Consider the following 27,138-nt stretch of genomic DNA (forward strand, 5'->3'; position numbering starts at 1 on the left):
TAGGCTTCATTAGTGACAGGATTACCTTGGCAGGTAAAAATGTCACGTTATATTCAGGGTGCTGCATTGTGACACTCTCTCCTCCCTCATGAGCAGGCAGATCTTCATTTATGTCTTTGCTACGTACTTATGCAGGGAGTTTACTGGACAACTAAACTTGGATTTTTTAAAAATCAGCTGAGTCAGGAAGCTGGTTAGAATAGTTTTACACTGTGTGTGAGCCGCACAACTGCAGGGCAGTTGGAAATAGTAACTGTATGGCTCTATTTACCCCATCTTCCAACTCTTGCCCCTTCCTGTCTGTCCCTTCCTATCCTGCCTTTTTGGTGCAAGAGTTGTATTATTGCTGGTTTGGTTGCAGGAGTGGGTGACTAGGGGGAATGGAGTTGGGCTGTCCCTTTATGGGCAATAAGCCTAATAGATTGAAATGAACACATCTGTCTATAAAATAACAAGTTAGGAATGAAAAAAGGAGTGGACCTTTGCTGTGAAAGCTGAACTGCTTAGTGATAAGCACAAATCTTTTTGCATACCTTCTCTCCAAAGAACACAGTCAGGGGGTTTGCATTTTCTGGGGGGCACCAAAGTATGTTTAAAGCAGAAACAAAAGCTGTGAAGCTTTGTTGCTATAGCAGCCTAATAACGTCTGACTGTTGGGCTATGATTCCTGCTGTCCTTCCCTTTTGCTCCCTTGTGTTGCCTCTCATACTTCTCTGTGCTAATTTTGCAAGAAGAAAAACAGCAAGGAGACCCTCAAGTGTTCTGTATTTTTGAGTTAAATTTCTGCTGGATTAGCAGAGTATTTGGGTAGGGAGTACATAGAACTGCAACCAAAGGACAGGTACTGTTGGACACTCCACGTGTAACTGGTGAGACCCACTTGATGTAGGTACCATATGTTCCTATCTTGGGGTTGTCTAATTTAGAGCTGGAGTTTAAGTTCATGGTATCAGGAAAGCAAAAAAAAAGGTGAGAGACTGTTTCAGCTGCTTAACTTGGCATCTCATTAAGTCTATATGTTTTAATGGACATTGAAAAGCCAATAAACAGTGGGGAGAAATTAAAATTAATGAAGATTTTAAAAACTATGAATGCACACCTGTTCCTACAGTCCATTTTTTAAGTACTATTTATGTAGTGTATATATACACTATTAATCCAGTGGAGTTTTCATGGTGTGATTACACATGACAATGAGTATTGGTCCTTGCACAGAGCTAATGTCCAGTATTGGTGAAAGGAGTGCTTGGTTTAGGCTGTTCTGAGGGAGGCAGTCTTGTGGGGCAGGTGTTGTGACCAACATGTTTTGGCACAGCCAGAGTCTTTCTGGATTATTTCTCATAAAGAGAGATAAGATGGGAAGAGAGATAGTGTGAAAGCCCCAAGAAACATTCATTTTGGTAATGCACCATTATTAGCAGTGAATTGCAGGACAGTGAATCTGAGTGTGCTGTTTCTAAATTTTAATTTTGCAGTAGAGGTACTAGGCTGTGGGTAGGTAACAATTTAATGCAGGAGAGAAGTGGTAACAGGTGCCATGGTAATTGTTAATGAGAAAGCAGGCTAAGGCAATAAACAAGGTACAATGTTTAAAGAGCATTTTAAGGTGTTAACCTTTTGAAGTATATACTTTTATTATGCTAACGATCCCAATTTAGAGAGGTGCAACAGTTTGATTTCTGTACATCTTAGAAGAAAAATGTATTATTGCTAAAGTAGTCTCAATAGATTCTACTTAGTAAATGACAGAATTAATTGCTACAAAAATTTTCATGTTATTTGATAAATGTATTGTCGTTACACCAAGAATGAGTAGACTTAATACCTTTTGTAGTTCTAGATTCTACAGACATCATGGTCAGTACTAAAACCCATCTTAAAGAATCCTTGGCAGTGCTTGGAAAGGTTCCCTTTTCATATAATACACCCTCCATTGTCATTATCTTTCCTGTTGGCCATGGACCTGATTTTTTTCCCTTTCTTGTGATAGTTCATTGGCAATTCCAGTGACAGCTGATTTATGGTGTTTATAGCATTACAACACACATTCAGATAGCCTCAGGCTACTTTACAGTTAATCTAAAGCTTCTTAATTTATTAAATTGTAGCATTCTAGCCTCCAGACATAGGGATCAGTACCCTGTGTGAAAAATGTCGTAGGGAAGATGCTATGGGAGAATTTACATAGGACACTAAAGAGATGATCTATGCTGTGCACTGAATAGTTCTACTTGTGGTTTGCTATTCTATGAATGGATTTGAGACTGTGTGGACTATGAAGACAGGCAGTGCTGAGCCAAGGTCAGAATCAGGATCTGCAATGTTTTTAATTAAAAAATATCTCACATTTATGAAAAATGTCTCACATTTATGAAACCACAATTCAAATAAAATATACTATATGATCATTATAAATACGAATTTTTAGTTAATTCTAGCAGAGTATTGGGGTTTTTTCTCCCCATCAGACTACTTCTCACTGCTAATCACTACTTGATTCATTAATCAAGGATCATTATTTATAATTAATCCTTTAACTGTAAAGTCAATCCATTAACTACAGAAATAAAACCCAAGTGTCTTTCAGCAAACAAGGAAGACTTACTGGTTCATGTTGTATTTTTTCTGTAAAAAAATGCCTATTTGCTTGGATTAGAAAAAGGAATTTTCTAGAAAAAATAAAACAGAAATATGGGTCATTTCAGGTGACCCTATGACATTCTTTGTGGAAGTAGTGAGTGCCTTTTGTAATGATTGGAAGGGGAAATAAAATCTTTAGATTGACATAGTATTTAAGTTTGTTTACCTTTTTGTTTGATATTATTGAGAGTGGTACCTTTAGATCATTGAGAACTGACTTACAGCCTTAAAATTTTATTTACTGCAATAGTGAATGTGTTTATATCATAAAAGACATATCCTTCTTAACAAGTTTTTTAATAATACTCAAATTTTATTTTCTTTCATTTCCTGCACAGTTTTTTTGTCCATAAAGTAATTAGTTCTTCAGTTTTAGGATTTATTCATCAAAACATTTGTAGTTTACATAATAGCAGAAGCTGCTTTCTTTAAAGAAGCAGTCAGTCTAAAGTTAACAATTTCTACAGTTCTGTTTACTTTGTTGCCACACAGAACCTGTAACATGGATATAACCTGTAACATGGTAATCTAATTTTGGAATTTACCATAGGGGCAGTATGGAAGGTAACACAGTCATGTAATCAGATCTTAAATGTAGGAGGATGCCTACTCTTTTAATTAACTAAGACATGTATTTCAGTATTTCCACTGTAGACCCTGATTTAATTGTTTTAGTGACTCTAACATCTCGTATGAATAGTATTTTTCCCCTTATTTTTTTATTAATCATCAAAGCACCAAGTACAATTTTGGGATTTATTTTTTCATCACAGCTGTAAGATAAAAGAAGAAACAAAATTACTATTTTCAAGAAGCTGAAATATCATTCAATTTGTGAACTGTACCAGAGTTTTTAATTTCATGTACTATCAGAAATCCGCCCTGTGTTAAAAGCCTGTTTTGACTCTAAAACTGTTATTGCCACATGGGAGTGGAAGATCTGCATGAAAAAAATGCGGACCTGAAAATGACCCTTTCCAGGATGGAAAAATATTGGGCTACAAAGAGCAGGAAGTTCAGTTGAAACTATCATGTAAAATTGATAGCGATTCTTAAGGAGGAAGGATGTTGAATTGACAGGAAGATTAGGCTTAACTGCTGCAGTTAAAGCAAATGGATAAATAAAATACATACATTTTCAGAGGAAATTTCAGATTACTAGTTACAGTTATCACTATGGGAATCAGCTTATGTCCAGTCTTTAGTTACTGCCTGTTCTTCTGTCTTACATGTTTTTCCTTACTATGATTAAAACTGCTATCTCCTAATGTCTCTAATAGAAATTTGAGCCTGTGAACCATATGGTTTCTCAGATAATTTTTCATCAGTTAAATATCATCTACTAAGAACTCAGTATTAGATCTGGTTAGAATCTTACCTTTTTGATTACGGTGTGTGTGTGTAAGTGATAGATAAAGCAGTGTTACCATTAATTCTGGCCAGACATTATTTGATTGAACTGCCTCGTAAAAAAATAAGTTAACACACTCTCGTGTACTTTTTGTTACTGCTGACATACCCTATTGACTGAACTTCATTTTCTTACACTGATAGCTCAGTGTGACACACATGCAAAGAGACCATTTGCTTTAGAGGACAGTGCTGACCACAAAAAGAAAAAAGTTTGGGCATTCTAACAACTTGATTAAACTGACATTTTGAGATGGCACTGTCTTCCTCAAAGAGCTAAGATGAAGCCTATTAGCTAGATAAACAAGATAAAACTGCTTGTTCTAGTGCAAGAATTAGATGTGTCCTACACATTAATTGGTTAAGAATTTGTCCTTTGGATGTCAAATAATTTTATTTTTCACACCATGCTGCTACTGCTGCTGCATCCGTGTGAATTCTTATTTTGCCAAGAAATCCGTTGCGCTTTTAGTAGTTAAATGTTGATGATACTGAGGCAAAATTATTCCCCTCCTGCTGTGTGTGCTTGGAGCAGTTATGCCAAGGGTATATACATCTGTTTTCAGTAACATTCTTAATTCAGAAACAAAATGCAACTGCAGCTTAGATTTTATGTCATCTTTATTTAGATCCCTTTTCTGAGAAATTAAAGAAGAGAGCTCTACAACTGCTCCATGGATGACAGTATTTTAACGTAACAGTAGCAGCTTTGTTGTGTTGTCCAGTTCTTTCTAGATTTCAAGTTTCTGCCTTGCAACATTCAGTGCTCCATTCATACTGAAAGCATGCTGCAAGACTATTTTGTGATAAAGACTAATTTAACTTCATATTTCAGACATAATTTTTATTTTCTGAGGCTGATATAAGGCTAATGCAATGGTTTGCTAGTGTGGGGCATTATGGGTTGAATTTCAGATGCACAGATGGATTCTCCTCCAAACTCCCAACTCCAGTTGCAGCTGGGAGTGAGAATTTGTAGGCTGCTACTGTGAGGACTCAGCCACAGCATTTTATTAATGTAAGCTGAAAATTTTGGCGTTTTTTACCTTGAAATTAGAATGCAGTGGAGCATCCAAACCCATTGTGGTATGAGTGCACAAGAGTTAGTGGTGTTTATTGATCAAAAATATAGTGACAAAGTATTGAAAGTAATAATTTTTAAAAGTGATCTTCATATTAAATGGGACGTTGTAGTTGACAAAAAAATGTAGGATGAGAATAAAGCTGTATGTCTTTGAGTCCTTAAAAACATTCAGTGGACTTACAGAATAGATGTTTATTGTTATCAGAAAAGCCTTAAGTACTTATACATCTTGGACAGAGAAATTGCTTGAGTGTTGCATAGTTTATATGCCAGCCTATTACCACTCTCAAATACTATTAATTTTGAAAAAATCATATAGAGTGCTATGAAAATATCTGACTTATCATTGTCTAACAGACTGCTCTGGAAATAAAGAATTTCCTTATAAAGCAGGGAAGTGTAGGAAGTATAAATATCTATTGTTTGTGAGTTGGTTTGTTTTTTGGGTTTTTTTTTTCAAGACGGCTGAATTTTCTTACTTTGCGTGCACAAGTAATAATGCTGGAATGTACACACTTGCTATTTTTATTAACTCTTTTTCAGTTTGTCAGAGGTAGTGCCAAATCCAGAGGATACATTTGTTTTTTTCTGTTTGGAATCATTAATTGCGTATGAATAGTGACATCAGATCCTGAGTCCACTCAAAGGTGCAGATTGACAGACACTTGGCTTTGGTATTCTTAAGACTTCATAAGGTACAGTCAAGAAAATGAGCTTGGCATAGTCATTGACCACTTTCCTCAGTATTTCCTTGTGTCTTCCAGGGACACTGTGGTTATTTTGCTATCAGCATTTTCTAGTGTCTTTTAATCCACAGTGGTTACTAATGATTGTGTTGATGTGCTGATAAAACAGATGGCTGCATTTTCTTGTATGTTTTCTGACATTTAACTGTTAAAAATGCTTCTTTGTATTATTACCTTTGCAATGCAATAATAGCTAGCAACAGTGATGGCCTGCTGTTGAAGACAGCAGCTACTTCTGTAATTATTAGATGGAAATTTCTTTGGGAGCCTGGGAAAAACTGACCTTTCTGTAACTTTAAAATTAGTAGATTATTTGGGCACTTGGGACAGGACATGCCTGGACTTCTGAAATTACTTGCAGCTTTTTGAAGTGGTTGGCATTTCAGGATTGTTGCTCTGTTACCATTTGCAGTTATGTAGATTGCAGATACTGCCCTCAGACTGTGATAGGTTGATGCTGGCCAAACGCCAGCGCACCCACGAAAATAATGTATTCATTTTCTTCTGCTATAGTAAAGCATAGGAGGGGGAAAGAAAATTCATGGGGTGAGATAAGGATTAGGGGAAAAACACTTTAGGGGCAGAACAGCCTTAAAATGTTAGAAGGTATAAAGAAAAAGTTATTAACAGAATTAAAAGAGGATAACGAGAACTAAAAATGAAACGTTAGAATTCCTCACTCTTCCCCCCCCCCACCCTTCTTTCCTTCCCACTGACAGCACAGGGAGACAAAATGTGGGATTTTTTCGTCATTTTGTCACTTACAAAGTCTTCAGTTCACTTTGGGAAAGGAGTCCCTTTTGCTATGCTATGCTCTTTCCTACGGGAAACAATTCTCTTGTGAACGTGGTTTTAATTTTCACGGCTTACAGTCCGCGCGGAACTTGCTTGCGACGTGAAGTCCCTCCCACAGGCAGAGCAGTCTTTCCACAACTGCTTTTCGTGGGCCATTTTGCTTATGGGGTGCAGTTTTTAAGGACGAACTTCTTCGAGTATAAAAGCAAGGGTTCTCTTCCTCTATTTCTGAAAGCAAGGGTTTCTTTCTCTCTGTTCAAGCCTCTCACCAGATCACACCTTTTCAACATCCACATGTTCTAGCACGAGTGCCTTTTTCTCATGGGCTGTGGGTGAATGCTTCATCCCCGCATGCACTTCATGAATTACAGGGAAACAGTTTGTTGTGTTATAGTCCTCACCACGGCTAGCAGAAGAATCTCAGCTCCGATATCCAGAGCACCTCTTGTGCACCTTAGTGCACCTTAGTGTTGCTATATTGTTCTCTTAATGTTTCTTCATTTTTTTTCTTTTCTCTGACTTGGGAGAGAATTGGTGTTCGTAGGTTCGTTTGTTCTCAAGTTCTATCAATTGAAAAGTTTCTATAGAGCTCTGCAGCGCTGAAAGGTTACTCTTGACCAGGCTCCGCAATTGGGGAATCGTTCGGCGTGCTTCGCTGTCTGTTGGTTGACGTGGTCTCCGCCAGCCCTGTGCAAGCCGCACCAGCTGCCGGCTGCACTCCGCGCCTTTTCTTAATGCGGGACACGGAAAGAAGAAAAACTGCTGCCGCTGCTTTTGTCTTTCTATCTGCAGCATGTCTGCTTAAAAGCAGCTAAGTAAATAAAGTCCATTGCGAGCCATGCCGAGATAAACGCATCCACGCGGAGCCGCTCCGGCTGCGCGGTTGCTTACGATACCTGGTCCAGCGGCCCCCTCTGGGAAGGGGCCCAGGCCAGCTCCCCGGGACAGGCGCGTGTCAAGCCCCCTCCCCCCTTCTTTTGAGAGCACAGAGCAAGAGAGCTTCTCGCGCTTTTTCATTCTTAAATATGTTATCATAGAGGCGTTATCAGCTTTTTTCTAATTGGCTTATCAGTGTGCTAATTCTCAGAGCTAGCTAGCGATTGGTTTCGCCAGGCTCGGAGGAAGCTGCTAGCAGCACCTCACAGAGAACCGCTTCCGTGGCTGACTTTTTCCCTCTTCACCACAAGTCAATTAATGCAAAACCAGCACACAGGTTGCCATCTACCCTCCTACTGACTTAAATTAACTCAAACAACTCACCCCTGTAAGAATAAGCAAGTGCTTTATGATAATTGCCTTTTCCCAGGGTAGCTTTGTCTTACTAGAACGCAACTGGAATCCTCTGTGGCTAAAATTAATTAAATGCACATAATTTTTTTCTTTCTGTTTTTTTTTTTTTTTCTTTTCTGATTTGCTGTCAATGGAAGCAAAAGATGCCATTGGAAGGCTGTACTTTTAGCATTTCAAGCTACAGTGCTTGTGAAGTAGTTTCCCAAGAGAAACTAGTCTGTTATCAAAGAATGTTTTCATCATATTTGTGAGAGTTTTAGGAAACGCAACTTTGTGTAGGAGACTATGGGAGTGGAGAATTACAATTCCTCTATAAGCACTGAATGTCCTATTAGTTTTGAGGACTGTTCAAGGAGATGCTTAAGATAATTGATGATTCTATTCCAATCCAAGTCTGCAAATCTGATGAAATCCACCAGTTTTTCATATTTTGAATTTACATCTCCTGTTTGGGATGGAATTAGTCACATCCAGATGTTTTTTTTGAGTTGTCTTGGTTTTTCAGAAGAATCCAAATGAGTTTTAGCTGGTGTATATTGCAGAGAATAAGTGATACATTTCCTTTATTGTGAACAAAGTTGTCCATATCCCTTACCCAGAAAGCATGAACTGATTATTTTATTCCTGTGTTTATACAAGTATGGAGATACAATTCACTTGTCTTGAAATTATTTAAAGCTTATGACAAACAGGACTGTAGTAACTAGAAGCATAATTTGAATGGTAACTTTCCAGCTTATTAGACATTTTGACTGGGTATTTTTCATGGCAGCTGGTAAATGTAGTATGTAGGTCGACCTGGCAATCTTGACAGCCGAACTTGTGCATTAAAAAATTACAATTAAGTTTAGTCTCTGTATACTAACAGTAAAAACAAACAAACAAACCCACTCCCCCCCAACAATAAACTAGGGTAAATAAATATGTTTCTGCCTCACACAGACTGATGCTAGTTGGAAATCTGTTACTCTACTACTACTTTTTTTTTTTTTTTTTAACTTTTTTCATGCCAGAGAAATAAAATTTATGCAATTTCCTGTGGCCCTGTTCCATTAGAGTATTTCCTGCTTCATTGGGCCACCCACTGAGTAGATTTTGTGGCCTTCTTTGTTAGCCTAAAAAGGAGGCTTTAAAAGAGATTAAAAAGTTAAATGAATATTTACTCTTTTTCCTGTTGACTATCTTTTTTTTCCCTGAAATAATACGATTTTATTAGTATGCCAAATCAAACAGTATTCATAAAATACTCGAAATCATATCATTAAACAGATGAAACTGTAGGACTTTAGGAGAAAGTTGCATTCATCCTTAAAGACAGTGTTATGATTTAATACTAATATAGATAAGGTGTGCACAGGTCACTTCAAAATTTGTTATGGCTTTTTGCATATTAATCTTGAAAGTGCACAGATTCTTTTCATTTTCAACTGATTGGAATCCCTTGGGCATCCAATGATATTCTCTCTATGTATGATCAGAGAGAGGGAAGAATCAGAACATTTGTTTGCAGCTGTCCATTTCATGTGCACTGGCAAACATTGTGCCAAGTCTGTGCCTGCAGTAGTAAATAAGTGCTACTTAGGAAACTGGTATTAAACCAAGAACTTCATGTTTAATACTCTTTTTTCCAATTTTGGACCTATGGGGTTTGTCAAAAGTTAGACAATGCCAATGCACTTAATCAAGGAGTCCACACATCTCAAGCCAAAGTGTATTGGGTATGAGTCAAACACTTCAGTTTGTGACTGAAAGCTGCAATCAGTAAACAATCCTCACTGAATCACATAGCAATCAAAAAAGGAAAAAACTGAGTGCATCTTTTCCAAAGTATGGTAGTGTGAACTCACTATTGACAATGGATGTGGATCTTGAAAGGCATTTAGCATCTCAATACAGCTTTTGACCTGGATCTAAACAGACAAACTTTTAAACTGTATTTTATTGCTTGAAGTGTGGGTAAATTACAGTTTTTAACAACAGGAGGTACAGAGGACAAAGTGACAGGACTACATGGTGTAGGTGTAGGAAGCTATGGTGTTGCTCAACTACTCCATGTAAGGCTTCCACTTCAATCTGAGGATGTTCTAGTGAAGGACTATTAAATTTTATTGCACATTTAAGTGTGTGCCTACCTAAAATGAAATGCCTTTTCTTGGGCTTGCCACTAGGAAAATTGCTGCTAGAGGATATAGCAGAGTCCCCTAGTGGAAATATACTGATGGAAGAAATTCTTATTAGTACTGCTAACAACTCTCTGAATAACAAAAACAGTAGCACTCTGCTGTTGGCAAAACTGGATCTGCATGAGAGCTTTTTGTCTTCACAGCTGGCTAGTTGCCTTTTTTGTCCATGTTTCTGGCTGTGGAAGGATCTTGACTGGCAAAATTTTAGCACAGACTTACCCTTAGATATCATGGCCTGAATGTGAGAACAAATGATGTTGCATGCAGGTCTTGCTCTTTATCTGATGAGGCACTGAACAAATTTAATTCCTTACACGCAGGAATAGATGACTGCTGTCTACAAAGTGCCTGATTTTTTTATTTATTTATTATACATATGTATAACTAAAATAATGAAATGTATTCCTATAATGTCTTGAGAGTTGTAGTGGAGGAGTAGGATTTGTCAAGATTTTGAAGCACTGAATTTACCAGCTGGAGTTGATTTTTCCTGGATACTATTTTGTGATTTAGGTGCTGGGGAAAATTGCTTCTAAATTATTCCTTCTGATCGAGGTCCTAGGACTGCCGAAACTTGAGAGGGGAAGAGATTGTGTATTAGATTGCAGCTGGACCCCTTCACTTTCTTTTAATCAAGCTGTGAAGATGTGTTCAAGGAAGGCTCTCTAGGCAGCAGGTTTTTGCTAGATTCTTGGCTTAACAATGTTGGCCTACTCAGGTGTGTGTGCGGTGTTAATGAAGGAATTCTTGTGTGTAATTTCCATGCATAGCTCTGTGTAAGACATACTTGGCTTTTCTTGGTGCAGCTGCTCTTTGCATGCAGCTCTGAAGTGTTTTACCCTGGGAGTAATAGGCACAGAGACTGGGTGGGAAGTGTGGAGAACGTTTTCTCCTGACTGGTGCCTCTGTCCAGGGGCCTGGCAGGTAATGCTGCGGCATTATTGATGCAGGTGTTCTTCAGGGCATGAGGATGCAACTCTAAAAAGTGGTGTGAGTGGTTTGGGGTTTTTTTAATTAAGAGAGCAATGAAACTTGTTTCTCTTCCCACAAGAGATGAAGGATGGATGGGGCCTCTGGTTAACTGGAATAACTGGATTGCAGGCACGGAGGACCGAGCTTTTCTGGCAAGTTGTTACTAATATAGGTGCCTCAGGGACTTGTCAAGGAGAAATCTTTTTAATCCGTCAGTGGTCGCCTCGGTGAGGACTGTCCAGCTTATCCCGGTACGCGGTTTGTCCCGGTCAGAAACTGTCACTGGGGCACGGAGGTGCGGATGGCCGAGGGCTGTGGAGAGATGGAGCGGAAGGCGTTCGGGGCAGTGCGGAGCCTGTCGGGCTGCGCTGCGTCCTTGCTCTCGGACATCTTTGGAGCCTTACGGGGAGGCGCTGCCTGCGCCGCGGGGCAAGCCAGCGGCTCCCCCCGCCCGCGGACGGCCCCGCGCTGCGGCGGCAGCCGGCGCGGCACTTCCTGTTTGGGGCTGGCAGCGGAAGGACCGTGCGCGCCGCCCCGCAGGAAGCGCTCCCGCCGCCGCGCGCCGTGGCGGTGAGCGCTCCGCCCGCCCGCGGGAGCGCGCCTCGCCGCCGGCCCCTGCGCGCGCCCGCCCGTCAATGTGAAGCCGCTCCGGCAACGTAAACATGGCGACGTCCGTGCATGAGGGGCCCACGAACCAGCTCGACCTTCTCATTCGGGCCGGTGAGTTGCGCCGCGCGGGGCCGACGCGGGGTGGGAGGGGGGACGGGCCGGGGCGGGGGGGGGGGGGAAGGCGCGGCGCACGGCGTGCTCAGGCGGCGGGCGGGAGGCAATGGAGGGCAATCAGGAAGTGATCACCTTGCTAGCGGCCGGCACAGCTAGCGGCCGACCCGCGGCACTTGCCTCACGGCGTGGGCGGCACTACCGGGGTCGCTGCGCCTGGAGTTGCGGAGGGGTGTGCGGAGGAGTTTAGCAGGGTTTTGGAGGCTGGGGCGAGAACCAGGAAGTGCGCGAGGCTGTTGTCCTCCCCCCTTTACCGGCCCGCTCCGAGCGCCGCCGCCACGCTGTCTGAGCGGGCAGGCCGAACGCCGCCGCGCACCGCACGTAGGGCCGCGGCCCAGCCTCCCCGGCCACCGCACCCCCGCGTGCGTTTCCCGCTATTCCGCTGCCTTCCCCCCGTGCCCTCTTAAACTCTGCTCTAGCGACGGGGCGGGAGGAGGCGCCGCTGGCAGGGCCGCGGCCCCACGTGTGCGACGCGGGGGGGCGGGGGCGCCCCCTCCCCCACGCGCGCCGCGTAGCGGAAGCGGCACGTTCCCCGGGGCCCCGCGCGGGGGAGGGGCCGCCGTCGTTGGCGGGTGGGGTGCTCTGGCTGCCAATGGGCGCGCGGCTGGGGCAGGAGTGGCGGCGCGGCGCTGGAGGCGCGCACGGCACCGGAGGGAAGCTGACTGTAAACACGGAAGTAGCCGCTCCGCCGCCGCACGTGGCCGCACCTGCCTGCCTGTGGGCGCCCCCGACGGGTGGGGGGAGGGTGGGCGGTTGCGTCGCCCCGGCCGAGCCTCCCCTCCGGGCAGCCCCGCAGCTACGGTAGGGTGAGGAGGCACGAGGTGGCGGGAATTCCGTTCCCTGCCGCCGGCCCGTGCAGGTGCCGCCCTTTCTCTGGCCGCTCCTCTGAACCATCAGACCTTGCAGTCCTCGGGCCCCGCTGCTGCCCGGACGTGGGCCGTTTACCCAAGCTGTAGCACTTTCTCGGTGTTGGGTTCAGAGTCCTGCATGGTTTGGCCTCTTTCCGTTTTGTTAAATCTGTCTGACAGTAGGATACTGTAGTGATCCCAGGACTTGTCTTAAAGTGTGGTAAAGCCCTGGAGAACGAGCAAGATTACAACTGACCCAAACCTCAAATGCAGTGTCAAGCACTCAGTTCTCCACCGAAGTTGTACCAGATCTGATTTTATTTTTGCCTTTACAATATGGAGCTTAACTTCTAAAAGTAGTCCCTGGAACCATAAACAGTAGTGTCAAGCATTATAGGTAATGAATTGTGCAGTAGCTGCACGTAAATTTTTAGAGAGAGTCAAGCTTAATACTGTCTTTGCATTGACATGGCAGTGGGTTTTTACAGGCCTAAAGGTAAATGCTCTGTCGTTTACCAATGTATTAACATATGCTTTCAGAATGGGCCAAATTACATAATCATAATTTTTTTTATTTAATGTGGAAAAATACCCAGGGTTTTTGGAGGGGGATGATCCACACCCCAGACAAGCAAAAATACCCCACTATAAAGCAGTGAAAAACTGTTCTGCTGCATAACAAATGGAGAGTAGGTCCTAAACATTCTGACACGTGGGTCTACTGGAGCAATAGCTTCACTTTGCCAGTAGAACAGCTCTCATCTCTGTAGGTCTCACTGCTGCAGATTTCAGTGAGTTGTTTTTTACTTTTGATTGTCCTGAATAGAGAACATTTAAGTAGTTCATTGTGCCAACACCTTCTTAAGCCACTGTAACTAGATTGCTTGAGAGTGAGCCTTTAGATAAATAATGAATGACCTTTGCATTGCTCTTTCTGATGTCCTTTGTCATACTGATATCATTAGCCCGACCGGCTAAATTCCATTTTTTTCCATATTTGTATCTCAGCGAGTGATACCTATGCATGTCTATGTATATTACAGTACAGTAGATAGTATTCCTATCATCATACTATCAAGATACCATATCTGTTTACTTAGTTTTGTATGTAGATGATATCACGTGGATTTACGTGAGGAATTCTTTATCCTAAGGGATTATGATAATTATATGTTGCCTTTTCCCATGGTTGCTTGTTTCAGTGTTGACAAAACTTCAGTGTTTAATAACTCCAGGAAGTAAGATGGACCAAAATTGTTACTGCTTAGTGTTAGTTTAATTGCAGTTGTAAGAGCAACTCCTAAATTACTTTGCAAAGATACGTTTTGGCTTTGTAGTTAGTATTTCTGCCAATATTGGGCTGATGACATATGGCTCACTGAGAAGTAAGTATTTTGAGATGGTTGCTCTCATCTTTCTTACTGATTTGCCTTTATGCAGTGAGTTAGGCATCATCCTTAAATTGTGTGCAGCTGAGAATCTTGAACAGAGGCAGGCTTAGGGAAATACTGAAAAACATAAGAAATTGGATTTTTGGTTTCTGAATAGATGTTCATCATAAAACAAGCAGTAAGCAGAAGAATGCTGTATTTTCCAGTCAAGTTTTGCATTCAGAATGATTTCTGGGTATTACCTATAGAGGGAATTCAGTTGCTTTTGATTAAGATGTCATTTGAGTACTATTACTAACTTCCACTGCTGTTTTTAAATGCTAAAATAAAACAAGCACGTGAATGCCAGTAAACTTTAATGGGGTTTGTTAGTGTGTGTGTAGTCATTCTTCACTGAATTCCATGCTTGGAATTGTGAATTCTTCATTAAAATGTGGCTTTGGTTGCCTGATAGTATTAAAGGGTAAGCTATTGCAGGTGCTACAGGTAAGTGTTTGCCTTGTAAATGCAGACATTGATAGTACTTCAGGTTAAGGTTAGGGCTGAAGTGCAGTGCAAAAGAGTACCATTTTGAAAATTTCAGTCTGTCTTTTCAGCCTCATAAATTGCTTTCACAAATTTTGTTAAGCTCATGTTAAAAGGGGAGAGATTGTAACCAAATGGACATAGTGCCACTGTTTTTTTTTTCTGTAAAGCTAAAGTACAGCCCTCTCAGACTTAATTACAAAGTTGGTATTTTGTAACAGTTGTTGAGAACCTTGAATAATTACTGTATGCACTATTTGGGTAGAAAGTGGAGCAAGAAGATATTAGGTCAACAGTGAAGACAGACATCAACTAGCCTTGTTACCTATTTATACTTTGGATTTTAGGTTGTTTTCTGAGGTATTTGTTTTTCTGTAAATAGATAAAAAAATTTTAATGAAATATTTTAAAATAAAGTGCCAAGGACTCAGATTCTTTCATAAAAGCAGTAAGATGAGATTTGACTTAAAATAATGGAAGATAAGTGGTGGTGCTAGTTCTGATGTGTTCTAGATCAGTAAATGGCAGTTCTCACGTTACTCAGTTACCAAAGTGCGGAAAATTTACTTCCATCCACATAAACTACTTTGCTTCATTTGGGCAAGTGACAGTTCTTTCTGAAATGATTGTATAATATAACAGTCCTATACTTTATATTGTTTACAGAAACAGTACAATCTATTTTAGCTTTGGGGTCTTCCAGATAGATGATAGCAGAAATAGAAATCATAATAGAAATAGAATTGGGCTTTTTTAGAGAAATGGGTGATACACTTCAGTCTTTGATTAGAAGTGTTTCTGCCCATTGTGATACTTGTATATCAAAATCTTGGGAAATTGTGTTTTTTTAATTGTAGTATCCTACTCTGTTGTTTTGCTTTCCACCCCCCCCCCCCATCTCTTTTGTGAGAAGTGTTGTGAAAAAAAACTGTAATTTAGTTGATGACACTTCATCTGATCATCTGGAATAAGAGCCACTTATTTTTTCTTGTCCCATCCTTTCTCTGAGAGAGCCTGTTCCCCTACTTCATCTTTTATGATGTCTTTTTTAGCTTTCAGAATCATGTCTTTTATCTGAACACTCGGACGTGCTGTCTTCTGTTAGACATTTTCTAGCATGTTAGAAAGATATTTTACATGTATTTGTATTAAGATACAAATTTCTCCTTTTTTCTTCCCACTGTGTTGGTGCAGTAAACATTGCCTGTGAACAAATGCAAACTCCTGATGTTCACTGGGTAGACAAATGCCTGTAACGCTAAAACTATGTACTGGGTAAAGGAGAATTAGTTATAGCTGGGAAGACTTGAAACTTGGTAATAGAACTGAATTTAGTAAGTGTTTTAATAGCTGTCGTTTTGGCAATGTTAAGTTAGTTAGCTGTCATGACAGACAGACAGCATGTGTTGTTCCGGCCAAAGCCAGAAGTGTTACTATTTTTTGCTTGTTATTTTAGGTGACAGGTTTAGTGGAGTCCCAAGTAGCTCCATTGGAAAAGCATTTGTGAAGTGTGTATTTTCAAACATCAGAAGCTTTTGTATAGTAGATAGTGCTGTTTTTATTGGAAACAGAGCAGTTGCTTAGGGGAGAGGTCGAGTGGCTCCTTTGCTCTGCTATTACAGTTTTGCAGTCTTAGTCCCTAATGCTGGTTGCATTTTGTTTCCCTCCACTTTGGTCCTTCAGCAGAATATCCTAGTACTGGAAAAGTACATAGATGGCTTTCTATGTCTTTCTTTGCCTTGTTCCTGCCCTCTGCTAAGTACCTCTTAGTTGTGGTGCAGCATCTGAACGGTTCTCTGTAGGAAAATTTTGTGTACTTTTAAGCATTTAGGAAGCAGTGAATTCAGTACCCTCTTACAACTGAAGTTTGTCAAGTAAGTTTGAATTTCTTTACAAAAGTCCTTTATATACTGAACCTAATGGCACAGAAGCAGCTATCTGGTTGGAGAAACTTTGCTGACATGCTTTGAATCTGATTGCATGCATTAGAATAATAACATATAAAATACTGATTTGGACTTTTTAATTTCAGTAGTACTGTAGAATTTATACATTTTTAACAACTATCTGAATATTGTTTCTGTAGTCTGATAATCAGTGAAATCTTTTATCAGGTAGATGGGGGAAACTTGGTCATCAAATTCTGTGCAACTGAAAATTTTATTTAGAAAGAGAAATGTTTATGCAGAGGGTTTCCTGCAGGGCCGCTCTGTTACAATGCAGGTGGTCAGCCTCTAACTTTGGATATGCCCAGAAAGCTGCTTGGGAAAGAAACACCTGGTCAAGCATGGGTAGCATCCAGGGCCTGCAGCTGGGGAAAGGGCTCATGTGCAAAATTCATGCTGGTTACCACTGGTTATTCAAGGAACAGAGTGCACAGTAAAGACCCTTGCCTGATTTTCCTGTGCTCTTAGGTAGGCTTTTATTGTTCACAGCCTAGGGTGGAGTAGTATTGGAATGTCAGCTTTAAACAGGCATCTACTGTTCCAAAAAAATAAACCCCTCTAAATAGCATCTCAGGCCATAGCTAATAGGCTGTGGTGGGGATCCCATCAGCCAGCAGGTGGGCTGCAGGCTAGTTCAGCAAGAACTTTAAGTCACCTGTAATTTTGCATTTGTGCATCTTCCACATTTCATCCACTTTCAGTTTCTGGTTGATACATTTAATCTGCTGGCTAGTAGGTTTATCAAGTTTTTAACCCCTGCATTTGAAAAAACTGCAGCATGCTGGAAGGCTTTTTACCCCCATGTGAGCCTGTAGGGAATCTGTGTGATCTGGTGTTTCCTTAAGTGAGAAGCAACTCTGACATTATGTTTTCCTGTTTTTCACTAAACAAACCTCGAGTTATTTCTTAGAAGTTTTCAGTAACAGCATAAGTGTCTTGAAGTTTTTGTAGAGAATTATTCCTAAATCCTCTTTAGTTCTGTGATACTAGAGGTAGGTGACTGCTTAAGCTAAAGATAGATCTCTTGATTGCTGGCTGCCTTGCTGGAGTGGTTCAGCTTAGAGAAGATGGCTATAAATGGAAAGAGCAACTGAAGAGAGACAGCTACCTTGGCCAGAGTGTGGATAATGGACAACAGGTGTTTTTGCAGTCACTGCTTTTCAAAACCTTGAGGAGGGAGAGGAATAGGGAGTTAGCTGTGAACAGAATTGTAGTTTTACATGGTACGTTGGGGTTTTTTTTCAGTGTTGCTGCCATGTTCAAGGTGCTGTGATCTGCACTGTAACAAACTTAATTGTGCTCTCTTGAAGTTGCATTATTTTTGATTGATTGTATTTCCTAAACTTTCAGAACTTGAAAAAATAACTATTTTTATCTTCTTCCCTTAGTTTTTGCATAAACACCCTTTATACTATTTTTGTTGTGCTTTGTGTTTTTTTAACAACCAAGTTGCTAAAATGAACTCACAATTATTTTTAATGTCAGAAATCAAAACAGGATATATGTTTTGGAAACTTTTATTTAGATATATATATATATATTTGTATATATTTATCCAATAGACTGAAAATTTGAAGAGAGCCCTTTAGTTTTTAATGGGATAATAGTTGGAGACGGTACTACTTCTCTGTTCTGCTGCATTAATTTGTAATCATCCTCATCACAATCTGTTTTTTTCTGGTTAATTTGAAGGCAGAAGACAAATCTCAGTCTCTTTGTGTAAGCTCTTGGGCTCCTCATGGAAATGAGGAGCTTGCTCATGAACCAGAAATCTAATCTAGAAGGTGACAGTGACAGTTCTGCTTATGTCTGCCCTAAATATTCCTGTTGACAGGAAGGTATAAAAGGTGTGAAGACATCTGATAATCTTGTGTTTTTCATGTTAAAGATTGAGAAATACAGTTGTACAGGATACATGTGGTCTTCTGTAAATAACCTCATAATTCTTTTTGTATTCTTCTGCAGTAGAAGCATCAGTTCATGGCAGTAATGTGCATTGCACAGATAAAACAATTGAAGCTGCAGAGGCCTTGCTTCATATGGAGTCACCTACCTGCCTGAGAGACGCCAGGAGTCCTGGTATGTCAGCCACAGTCTCTGCTCTGGGAGCCATTTCTCCTTCTAATCAGCAAAACAAGCAAAGTCAGAAACTTATTTCTGTGGAGAGCTGTATGCCGTTTAAAACATTTGCCTGCGTATTTAAAAACTACTGATTTGTTTGAGTTTTACATGATTTCTCCACTCTGCAACAAGCATACTTACAGATTAAATAATTTATCTGAGAGGAGTTGTTGGGAAAAGATAGCTGAGTAGCGACATACTTAAAATTAATATTTCCCCCTAAACATCATGGAATACTTTTTTCACTGTGCAGGTGACAGAGCTCTGGCACAGATTGACCAGAGAGGCCATGGAGACTCCATCCTTGCAGGTGACAGAGCTCTGGCACAGATTGACCAGAGAGGCCATGGAGACTCCATCCTTGGAGATGTTAAAAAATACAGGATCCTGGGCAACCAGTTCTAGGTGGCCCAGCTTGAGCAAGGAGTTGGACCAGGTCCCCTTCTAACACCAGCCGTGCTGTGTTCTGTGAATCTGATATTTTAAATTGCTAAAATAAAGAGTTATTTTAAAGGAAAAGTATTCTACCAGACCTTAATGTTGATGGTTACTTTAACTGATGTCCCTTCTGAAGTTGCTTAATATGTGTTGGATGAAATAATGGTCAAACTGTAGCAAAAGCTACAAAATAGGAAATGGAGATCAGAGTAAAGATCAAAGATGAAGCTCTAATTTGTTTAAAGTTGAGTTTAGTTCTGAAGAATATTGGTGTGGTACTTGTTTTTGCCTAAAACTACTAAACTACTAAGATACATGTGCATTTTTTGGGTAATTGGATTGATTTTCAAGGTGACAGGATTTTGGAACAGAAGCTTGCTACACCATTTCATATGCTTTTGTTTAAAATAATTTTATGTGAGATATATTAAAATAATCAGGTAGAAACTTCATCAGATATTCTTTTTTGCTTCTCTTGTAGTGGAAGTTTTTGTCCCTCCATGTGTGTCCACCCCAGAATTTATCCATGCAGCCATGAGACCTGATGTAATCACAGAAACTGTGGTCGAAGTATCAACAGAGGAATCTGAACAAATGGATGTGTCTCCCGTTCCAACTTCCCCTGATATCCATGAGCCAATGAAAAAGAAAAAGGGTACGTATGGCTTTTCATAGGAGCAATCTCAAAATTTTACTTGTTATCCACTGCTGTGGATGATGGAGTTGATACAGGGGAGGATGGATTGAATGGTCTGATCTCTTTGCTCATACAAGCAGATTGATGGGAGTCTGAAATGTAAGTTCTTAGAAAAATGGGTCTGCATCAAGAAAAAAGGGAGCAAGAGAATGGGCTTTGACAAGCCATACAGGAAGATTGTTTCTGTGTTGAGTATTTTAACACAAACTGGAGGAAGGATAAAGTCTTCAGAGAGGACTTTTGTGGTAGATAATCGCTGGTGTCTGAAATATGGATATATTTGGTGAGACGGTAGACTTGGGGTTCATGCAATGAAGCAACAGGGTAAATGCTAACTTAAAAAACATAAAACAGTTTACAAAATCATTATAAGATATTCTTTGTGAAATTTTTGTCTTTCTTGTCTAATTGGCATGTCTTGGAGGAGAAATAATTCAGAACACTTTAATTTCTAAGCATTTTGCTATCACATGAGAGGCTGGCACCTGGTAAGGCTGTTCTCTCTGGTCTAGCAGTTTTGTCAGAGGTATCGGTACAGTTCACATAACTTGAAGAACACTGATATAATAGAGTTTCCAGACATGCTGAGATAGAATATTTACTTGTAATTTAGAGGGAAAAAAATGAAATGTAGTGATAAAATGATGCAAATCCAAGATCTATGAGTCGTAGATTTAATGAAAACACACATTAACTTGTCTGCATTTGAGTTAAATCTGCCTAATGAAGTAAGCAACCAAATGATAATTACACTGGATGTGCAGTAGTAATCTAAGAATCTAAGTTTATCCATACTTGTAGCAAGGAAACAGCCGGGGAAAAATACACAAACTGTTTTTTTCAGCAAAGGCAAACTGTAAAATTTTACTCTGCATACTCTGCATAATACTTCTTTTTCCCCATATATGCAGCTGGCCGTAAGCCCAAGACCCAGCAATCAACTTTATCTGATGGGTCTCCAGATCTAGGTATAAAGAAGAAACCTAGAGAAGGCAAAGGTATGTTTTTCCATTCATTGAGTCTTTAAAAATAAGCAGTGTATGTGCATGGTATTTGTCACAGAAAATGTACATGTCTTTAAAAATGTGATGGATGAGATTGTACTGACTTTATTAGAGTTTTATTTAATGTCTTCAAATTTGTTCATACAAGATCTAGCATAAGCGTGTATGCTCTAGGAGTCTCCTCTAGTACCCTCCACAGTTAATAGACTTTCTCATATTTTACTTGCTTTACTTTGTGGTTATTGGCTTGTGATGTCTTTTGTGTTGTGTATCAACTTCATGCTGCACACATGATTTATTAACCTACTGCTGTAAGACTTGCTTTCAAGTAGAAGCAGCACACGAGCATTTAGAAAGGTGATGGTTGGAAATATGATTTCTTAGTTAATTGACAAAATTCAGTGGAATATATTCCTTGACTAATAGGTTCAGTTTAGTTTAAGGGGAAAAACAAATGATGATGTGTTTATGTTTTGGTGAGTGGAAATTATGTGCAGGAGAGTTCTAGTTTCCTAATGTTTCTCATGACAAATAGAGGTCCCTTTCTTGGACTCCGAGTTCCTGCTGTTCATTCAGTTAGAAAGTCAGACATTTGCTCAGAGGTTACCTTTGAAGTGGTGTGCAGTGTATCAGCTCTTCCCCTGGCTACAGGTGAAAAATCTGGATCTCTTCTCCACTTAGTGCACTGAAAGTTGTTTGGAGATGTTGCTATAGCTGGAAGAAACAAAGTTTAGTGACTTGGAGTAGCAACATGCTAGCTGAAAGAATGTGCATTGGTCAGCTCCGCTATTATTTTGCCATTTGTTTGAAAGCAAGGTCTCTGCTGTTTATGTAATTCCTTATCTGGCTACAGCTGTTGAGTCTTCATGTTTGTCAGTAGGGCAAGGAAGAATGGAACTGACTTCACGGAGATGCTTGTTTATGGAAACCAGTGCAAACACTAATTAAACTTCCCTGCAGTGCCCACAGTAGCTTTTGGTATAGCAGTGGACTTCAGTGGAGATGACATATTTTGTATCTGCTATATTTAAAAATACTTCTTGTTTAATAATTGCCTTTTTTTTGTAGTCTTGTTGAATCCTTACTTTTCTTTCTATTTCAGATTTTAGTATTGCACCTTTCTGTTACCTGAACAGTACTTTCTAATTGTCTTAGGTCCTAGTTTCCTCCACAAATAATTTGAAAAAGGAGGCCTGTATTTCTCTCTGTTCTCATTTGTGTGCTGGTGAATTCAGCTCTATAGCTTCTTGTTTAATAAAGTGGGAGATGGTACTGCTTTGTGGTTTATGGGAGATTTTTTAGCTTTCTTTTAAATTTATTTAATTTCTATGGCCTTTCCTAATGACCTACATATGTCTCGTTCTCATGAAATATCTCATTCCATGTTTTATACTACAACTGGAGTAAATCAGCTTTTTTTCTTGATGTCCTGCAAAATATTTTCTTAACTGGATTTAATGTTTGCTACTTATTTTAAAATATCACTTGCAAAGGTAGGGTATTTCATATGCAGCATGTTTTTGGAAAACCAGGAATTACTCTACAGTTCTGTACTATCAAAGTTAAGTCATGGAGAAGGAGAGATGATTGTGCACATTTGGAAGGAGGATCCCTTGTTGGCATTCCTTCCTTTATGCATTCTGGGTACTTTCTGGTGCAAAGTGAGGCAGCTGTAATTCTGTGTCCCACAGTTTATTTATTTTCTTGAAGTTCCTGTTTGCTTTCTAATCCTGAAACCCACTTAGATTTTTGCAAACACTGTTGCAGAGCTACAGCATTTGGTGGTAGACCCAGAAATTTGCTTTCTAAGGAGCTAAGGAATAAAACCCCAGGGATTAATTTGCTAAAATTGAAGATGATTTAAAGATTCCTGAGTTCTCTTGTTGGTTCTTTTCTCATATAGGTCTTATTCAAATGTCTCTGAAATCTAGTTGGATTTTGGCAGCTCTTGAGTCAGTACTTACTGTTTTTTGGAGCACATTGTAAAGTATGGTTTATCTCTACGAGGTGCTTTTCCAGAAGATGGAACCTGTGGTCTTTTTCACCCTTTGAGGTTTTCAAAGATAGCTGACTTCTCAAAATCTGCAATAGTGATCTCTAATCTGCCTTAATTTATTTTAATTACCTTTGCATTTAATTATCTTTGCATAGCATAACAAGTGTTATGCTAGGCCATTAAATCTCAGGAATTAATGACTTTTTTACACACATGCACACACACAGAAATACAATTTGGTCCATGTCCTTGGAGGTAAAGAATTGTTATTAATGTTCTGAGGTTATTATTCTTGTGGATCTGACTTAGTTCTTCCGTCTCAGAAACTTGAGTAGTCTTTTCCAGCTGTAGAAATTGGAATGTGATCTGCTTTTTTTTTTTTTTTTCTTTGGCTTCTCTTCCCCTCTTCCTAGATGCACATGGTCTGGTCAGACTGCAGATAGACCCTGTGTTATATTTTCTGATAGTTGCTGTCAAAAACCCTTTCCTGGGGCTTCTCCAGTGAAGATGGTGCACCTCCTGAATACTTGAAAAGTGCACTAAATTCTTTAGCCTGACTTCATTTTATATCCCACTCATTAAAGAAAGGTATAGGGGATTTCTGCCCTGTGAATACTTGCTTTCAAGAAGTTGGACTGCCTTTGCATCTAGAAGGATGTTGGTCACATTGCAACATATACTTGGGAAGGGTCAGAACATGGGCTGTCATCAGTTAGTGTGAGAGCCCCAGATCCCGAACAAACATAACCACAGCTGAGATGATTTGTTGCTGCATGTTGTATATCTTTTAAAAATGACTTATTTATATCGTTTTCTGCAGTGTCATAAAATACACTGGCATTTTCATGCCCCATTTAATCAAATATGAGAAGAAGATTCTAGCTCTCATCTTGCTGAATAGATAGATACTGGCTTGGAGCACTCTCCCGTACTTCTTTTCAAGAACTGAGAATGGGTACTGGATTGAACAGGTTCCTGTTCTGTATAGCAGATCACTTGGGTTAGCTCCTTTCATAATATTTATGGAAACTTCACTAAACTTAACGGAATGAATGAATATGTGCAGGTTACATCCTCTGTGTAACATTGCTTGTAACACAGGTTATATGGAGAACTTCCTGTTATCTTTAAAAGTGGTTTTCTAACACATAAATGCTTTCTGATTATAGGAAATACAACGTACTTATGGGAGTTCCTTTTGGACCTTCTTCAGGACAAAAACACCTGTCCTCGGTATATTAAATGGACTCAGAGAGAGAAAGGAATCTTTAAACTTGTGGATTCTAAAGCTGTCTCCAAACTCTGGGGAAAACACAAAAACAAACCTGACATGAACTATGAGACTATGGGAAGAGCTCTGAGGTAAAAACTCTTAGATCCTTAAATTACCTACTGCAATTTAAAATCTGATTCTTAATTTGCCCAGAGAAGTATAACGATTCTGAAATTTTAAAAACTTTGCCCTTTTGCAGATTTAGCCTTCAGTCTTGCAGTCCCTGTAACTTTTTATGTTACCAGTAAATTTGCAATTTTAATTCCTGAAGTATGTACTTGAAAGGTAAGATTTTTTTTCAGGTAGATCCTTCAGATCCTTTGCTAGTGTGTTCTAATAGCTTCTTTCCATACCTCCTTACATTGTAGATTTTACTGTGATTGCTTCAGGCTTTCTTGTTAGCACAGAATGAGATTTTCTTTAAAATCTGTCACTGTCTTGCTTACTACTTAATTGTACTTTCCTTGCAGATACTACTATCAAAGAGGAATCCTGGCAAAAGTTGAGGGACAGAGGCTTGTATATCAGTTTAAGGAGATGCCAAAAAATATAGTTGTCATAGATGATGACAAAAGTGAGTCTTGCAATGAAGATTTGTCAATGCCTACAGATGAAAAATCCCTGGAAAGAGTGTCTTTATCTGCAGAAAACCTTTTAAAAGCAGCAACCTCTGCACGTGGAGGAAAAAATTCTTCTCCGTTAAGTTGTACAAGAACAGAAAAAGCAGTCACCAGAGTTGTGAATATTGCCTCACCAGCTCATGACACATCCTCATCTCATCCTTCTGCTACTGCTGCTACTGTCCCAGCAACAGCAGCTCCCAGGTTTGTGATAATGGGGCTGTTAAATTTCCAAAGTCCTATTGCTAGCTGTGCAAAAAGTTTGGGGTTGGGTTCTTTGCTTTCTGGTTTGGCTTTTTCGTTTTTTTTGTTACAGTTTGGTTTGGGTTTTTATAAGAACCAGTTAAAAACTTGTCTCTCTTAGAATTGTCTCTCCTTGTTGTCATCTGTAATGGTGCCCTGTGTTTTGGCCTAAATACACACATTTATTTTGTAGGACTGTTCGTGTGGCAATGCAGGTGCCTGTTGTCATGACCTCTCTGGGACAGAAAATCTCAACTGTGGCAGTGCAGTCAGTAAATGCAGGGTCACCGTTAATAACCAACACAAGTCCAACTACAGCAACAACTCCAAAGGTAGTAATCCAGACAATCCCTACTGCGATGCCAACCTCTGCTGAAAATGGAGACAAAATCACAATGCAGCCCACCAAAATCATCACAATCCCTGCCACGCAACTCACGCAGTGTCAGTTGCAAACGAAAACAGGCCTGTCTGGGTCAGGAAGTATCAACATTGTGGGAGCCCCACTGGCTGTTAGAGCACTAACCCCAGTGTCCATAGCTCATGGGACACCACTAATGAGACTGTCGGTTCCTGCTCAGCAGGCCTCTGGCCAGACTCCTCCCAGGGTGATTAATGCAGTTCTCAAAGGTCCAGAAGTTAAATCAGACACAGCCACTTTGAAACAGGAATGTGAAGTGAAAACACTGCAGCTGGTAAAAGAGGAGAAGCCAGTGGATGGAAGCAAGACTGTGACCCACGTAGTAGTAGTTAGTACACCTTCAGCTATTGCCCTTCCTGTAACAATGAAAACAGAAGGAATCATCACATGTGAGAAATGAAGAATAGGTTTTTTCCAGCATGGACTTCTAACTGTTACGGTTTTGAATATACTGACATAATTGGGGGAGGGATGTGGATGCCACCACCAAATCATAAAGGAGAGTTTTGGAATGCTAATAAACATGCATATGTTGAAGACTTACTGGAAAAAAATTATTTTCCTGTGTTTCAGTGGGAATTAAACCACACTGATATGCTGATAAAAACTGCCTCTTCCAGTTGGGAAACAGCTGAACCTATGGAGAAGGAGAGAGGGACTGAAAAGGGACCAAACAATTTCACTACGCTACCGGTTACCAACTTACACTAAGACCTGAAACACTAATAGAGAACTGTGTGAGAGGTTTGCCCTGGTTTTTAGTTTTCAGGGGGAGAGGAAAGTCTCATTGTTACACAAATGGCAAATTTGATGCATTTTATGTGCATACCAGCGATTACTACTGTGTGCCCACAGTACTCAACTGGTGCTATGTGAAAAACTATGCTACTAGGTATTGTAGGAACTGAAATAAAGGAGATTAAAGCGCTTCTAAAAGAAGACAGAGACCTAGAGGGATTTCTGTATCGTACAGCTTAAGCAGATTCAAATTGAAAGCCTTAGACTGATTTTCAGTTATCTTTCTTGAAATAAGCTAATGGCTTGTTTGTGTAAAGCTTTTTTATTAAAAGAAATTTTTTAAAAACCTTGTACCTAGCACAGTATTGTTATAGAATAACATGTAACATATTTTCTATGGTAGTTAAGAGTCTGTCTAAATTTCTTAATCCTGGACAAAGTAGCAGCAGGTTTTCTGCCTTCTGCTGTACTATGCCTGTTTCTCTCACTTAGCCTTGACATCTGTGCATACATTTCAGTTTCAGCTCTACTCTCACTTCAAAGGTCACGCCCAGCATGAGCTTTTGTCAGGTAGTTCTAAACCTGTAAATTTTTTTAGTTGAAGTTAAGAGGGAAGTACCAGTGTTCAGAACGAACTATAATAGTTTGTATATTCAACATTTGAAGTATATTCTATTTTGTTGTACTCTTGTTTCAAAGTGTATTCAAGTAGGTTTTACTGAAATACAGAAAGAAAATTTAATGGTGTTTGGTGTCCTTTTTATTTTTTCCTTCCTCCTTTCTGCTAACCTTTTAACCTTCTTTTCTTATTTGAAAGCTTCCAGGCATTCATCCTAATATAGATGATACAGTGTGAAATTTTGGGACTCCTCCCTGCTTCAAAGGGCTGATCAGCCCTCTCACTCTGTTTAAAAACCTGTGAAGCTTGCTGTAGCTGGTGAGGTAACTTCTGGCAGGGGTCTAGTTCTTACACATTT

At 39.9% G+C, this 27,138-nt stretch overlaps 1 protein-coding gene across 11 annotated transcripts in view; it reads left to right on the top strand.

The window, feature by feature from the left end:
• The window catches only part of ELF2 (E74 like ETS transcription factor 2), a 34,219-nt gene extending 7,316 nt beyond the window's left edge, over positions 1-26,903 (top strand). For 9 of the 11 annotated variants that reach the window (XM_088056271.1, XM_005525550.3, XM_014254802.2 and 6 more), the window contains 6 exons: positions 18,576-18,689; positions 19,651-19,824; positions 20,778-20,864; positions 24,036-24,228; positions 24,610-24,963; positions 25,196-26,088. In XM_088056271.1, the coding sequence (XP_087912397.1) occupies positions 18,576-18,689; positions 19,651-19,824; positions 20,778-20,864; positions 24,036-24,228; positions 24,610-24,963; positions 25,196-25,823 (1,550 nt within the window). In that variant the 3' untranslated portion in view covers positions 25,824-26,088. Of the gene's footprint in view, positions 1-11,698; positions 11,841-18,575; positions 18,690-19,650; positions 19,825-20,777; positions 20,865-24,035; positions 24,229-24,609; positions 24,964-25,195 lie in introns of those variants that run through there. The other 2 variants (XM_088056276.1, XM_005525552.3) reach the window with 2 other exon arrangements.
• The last annotated feature ends 235 nt before the right edge of the window (positions 26,904-27,138 follow it).

The sequence above is a fragment of the Pseudopodoces humilis genome, chromosome 6 (genome assembly GCF_049639895.1).
Source record: "Pseudopodoces humilis isolate 2021_Gansu_Grassland_sample_001 chromosome 6, ASM4963989v1, whole genome shotgun sequence".
NCBI lineage: Eukaryota > Metazoa > Chordata > Aves > Passeriformes > Paridae > Pseudopodoces > Pseudopodoces humilis.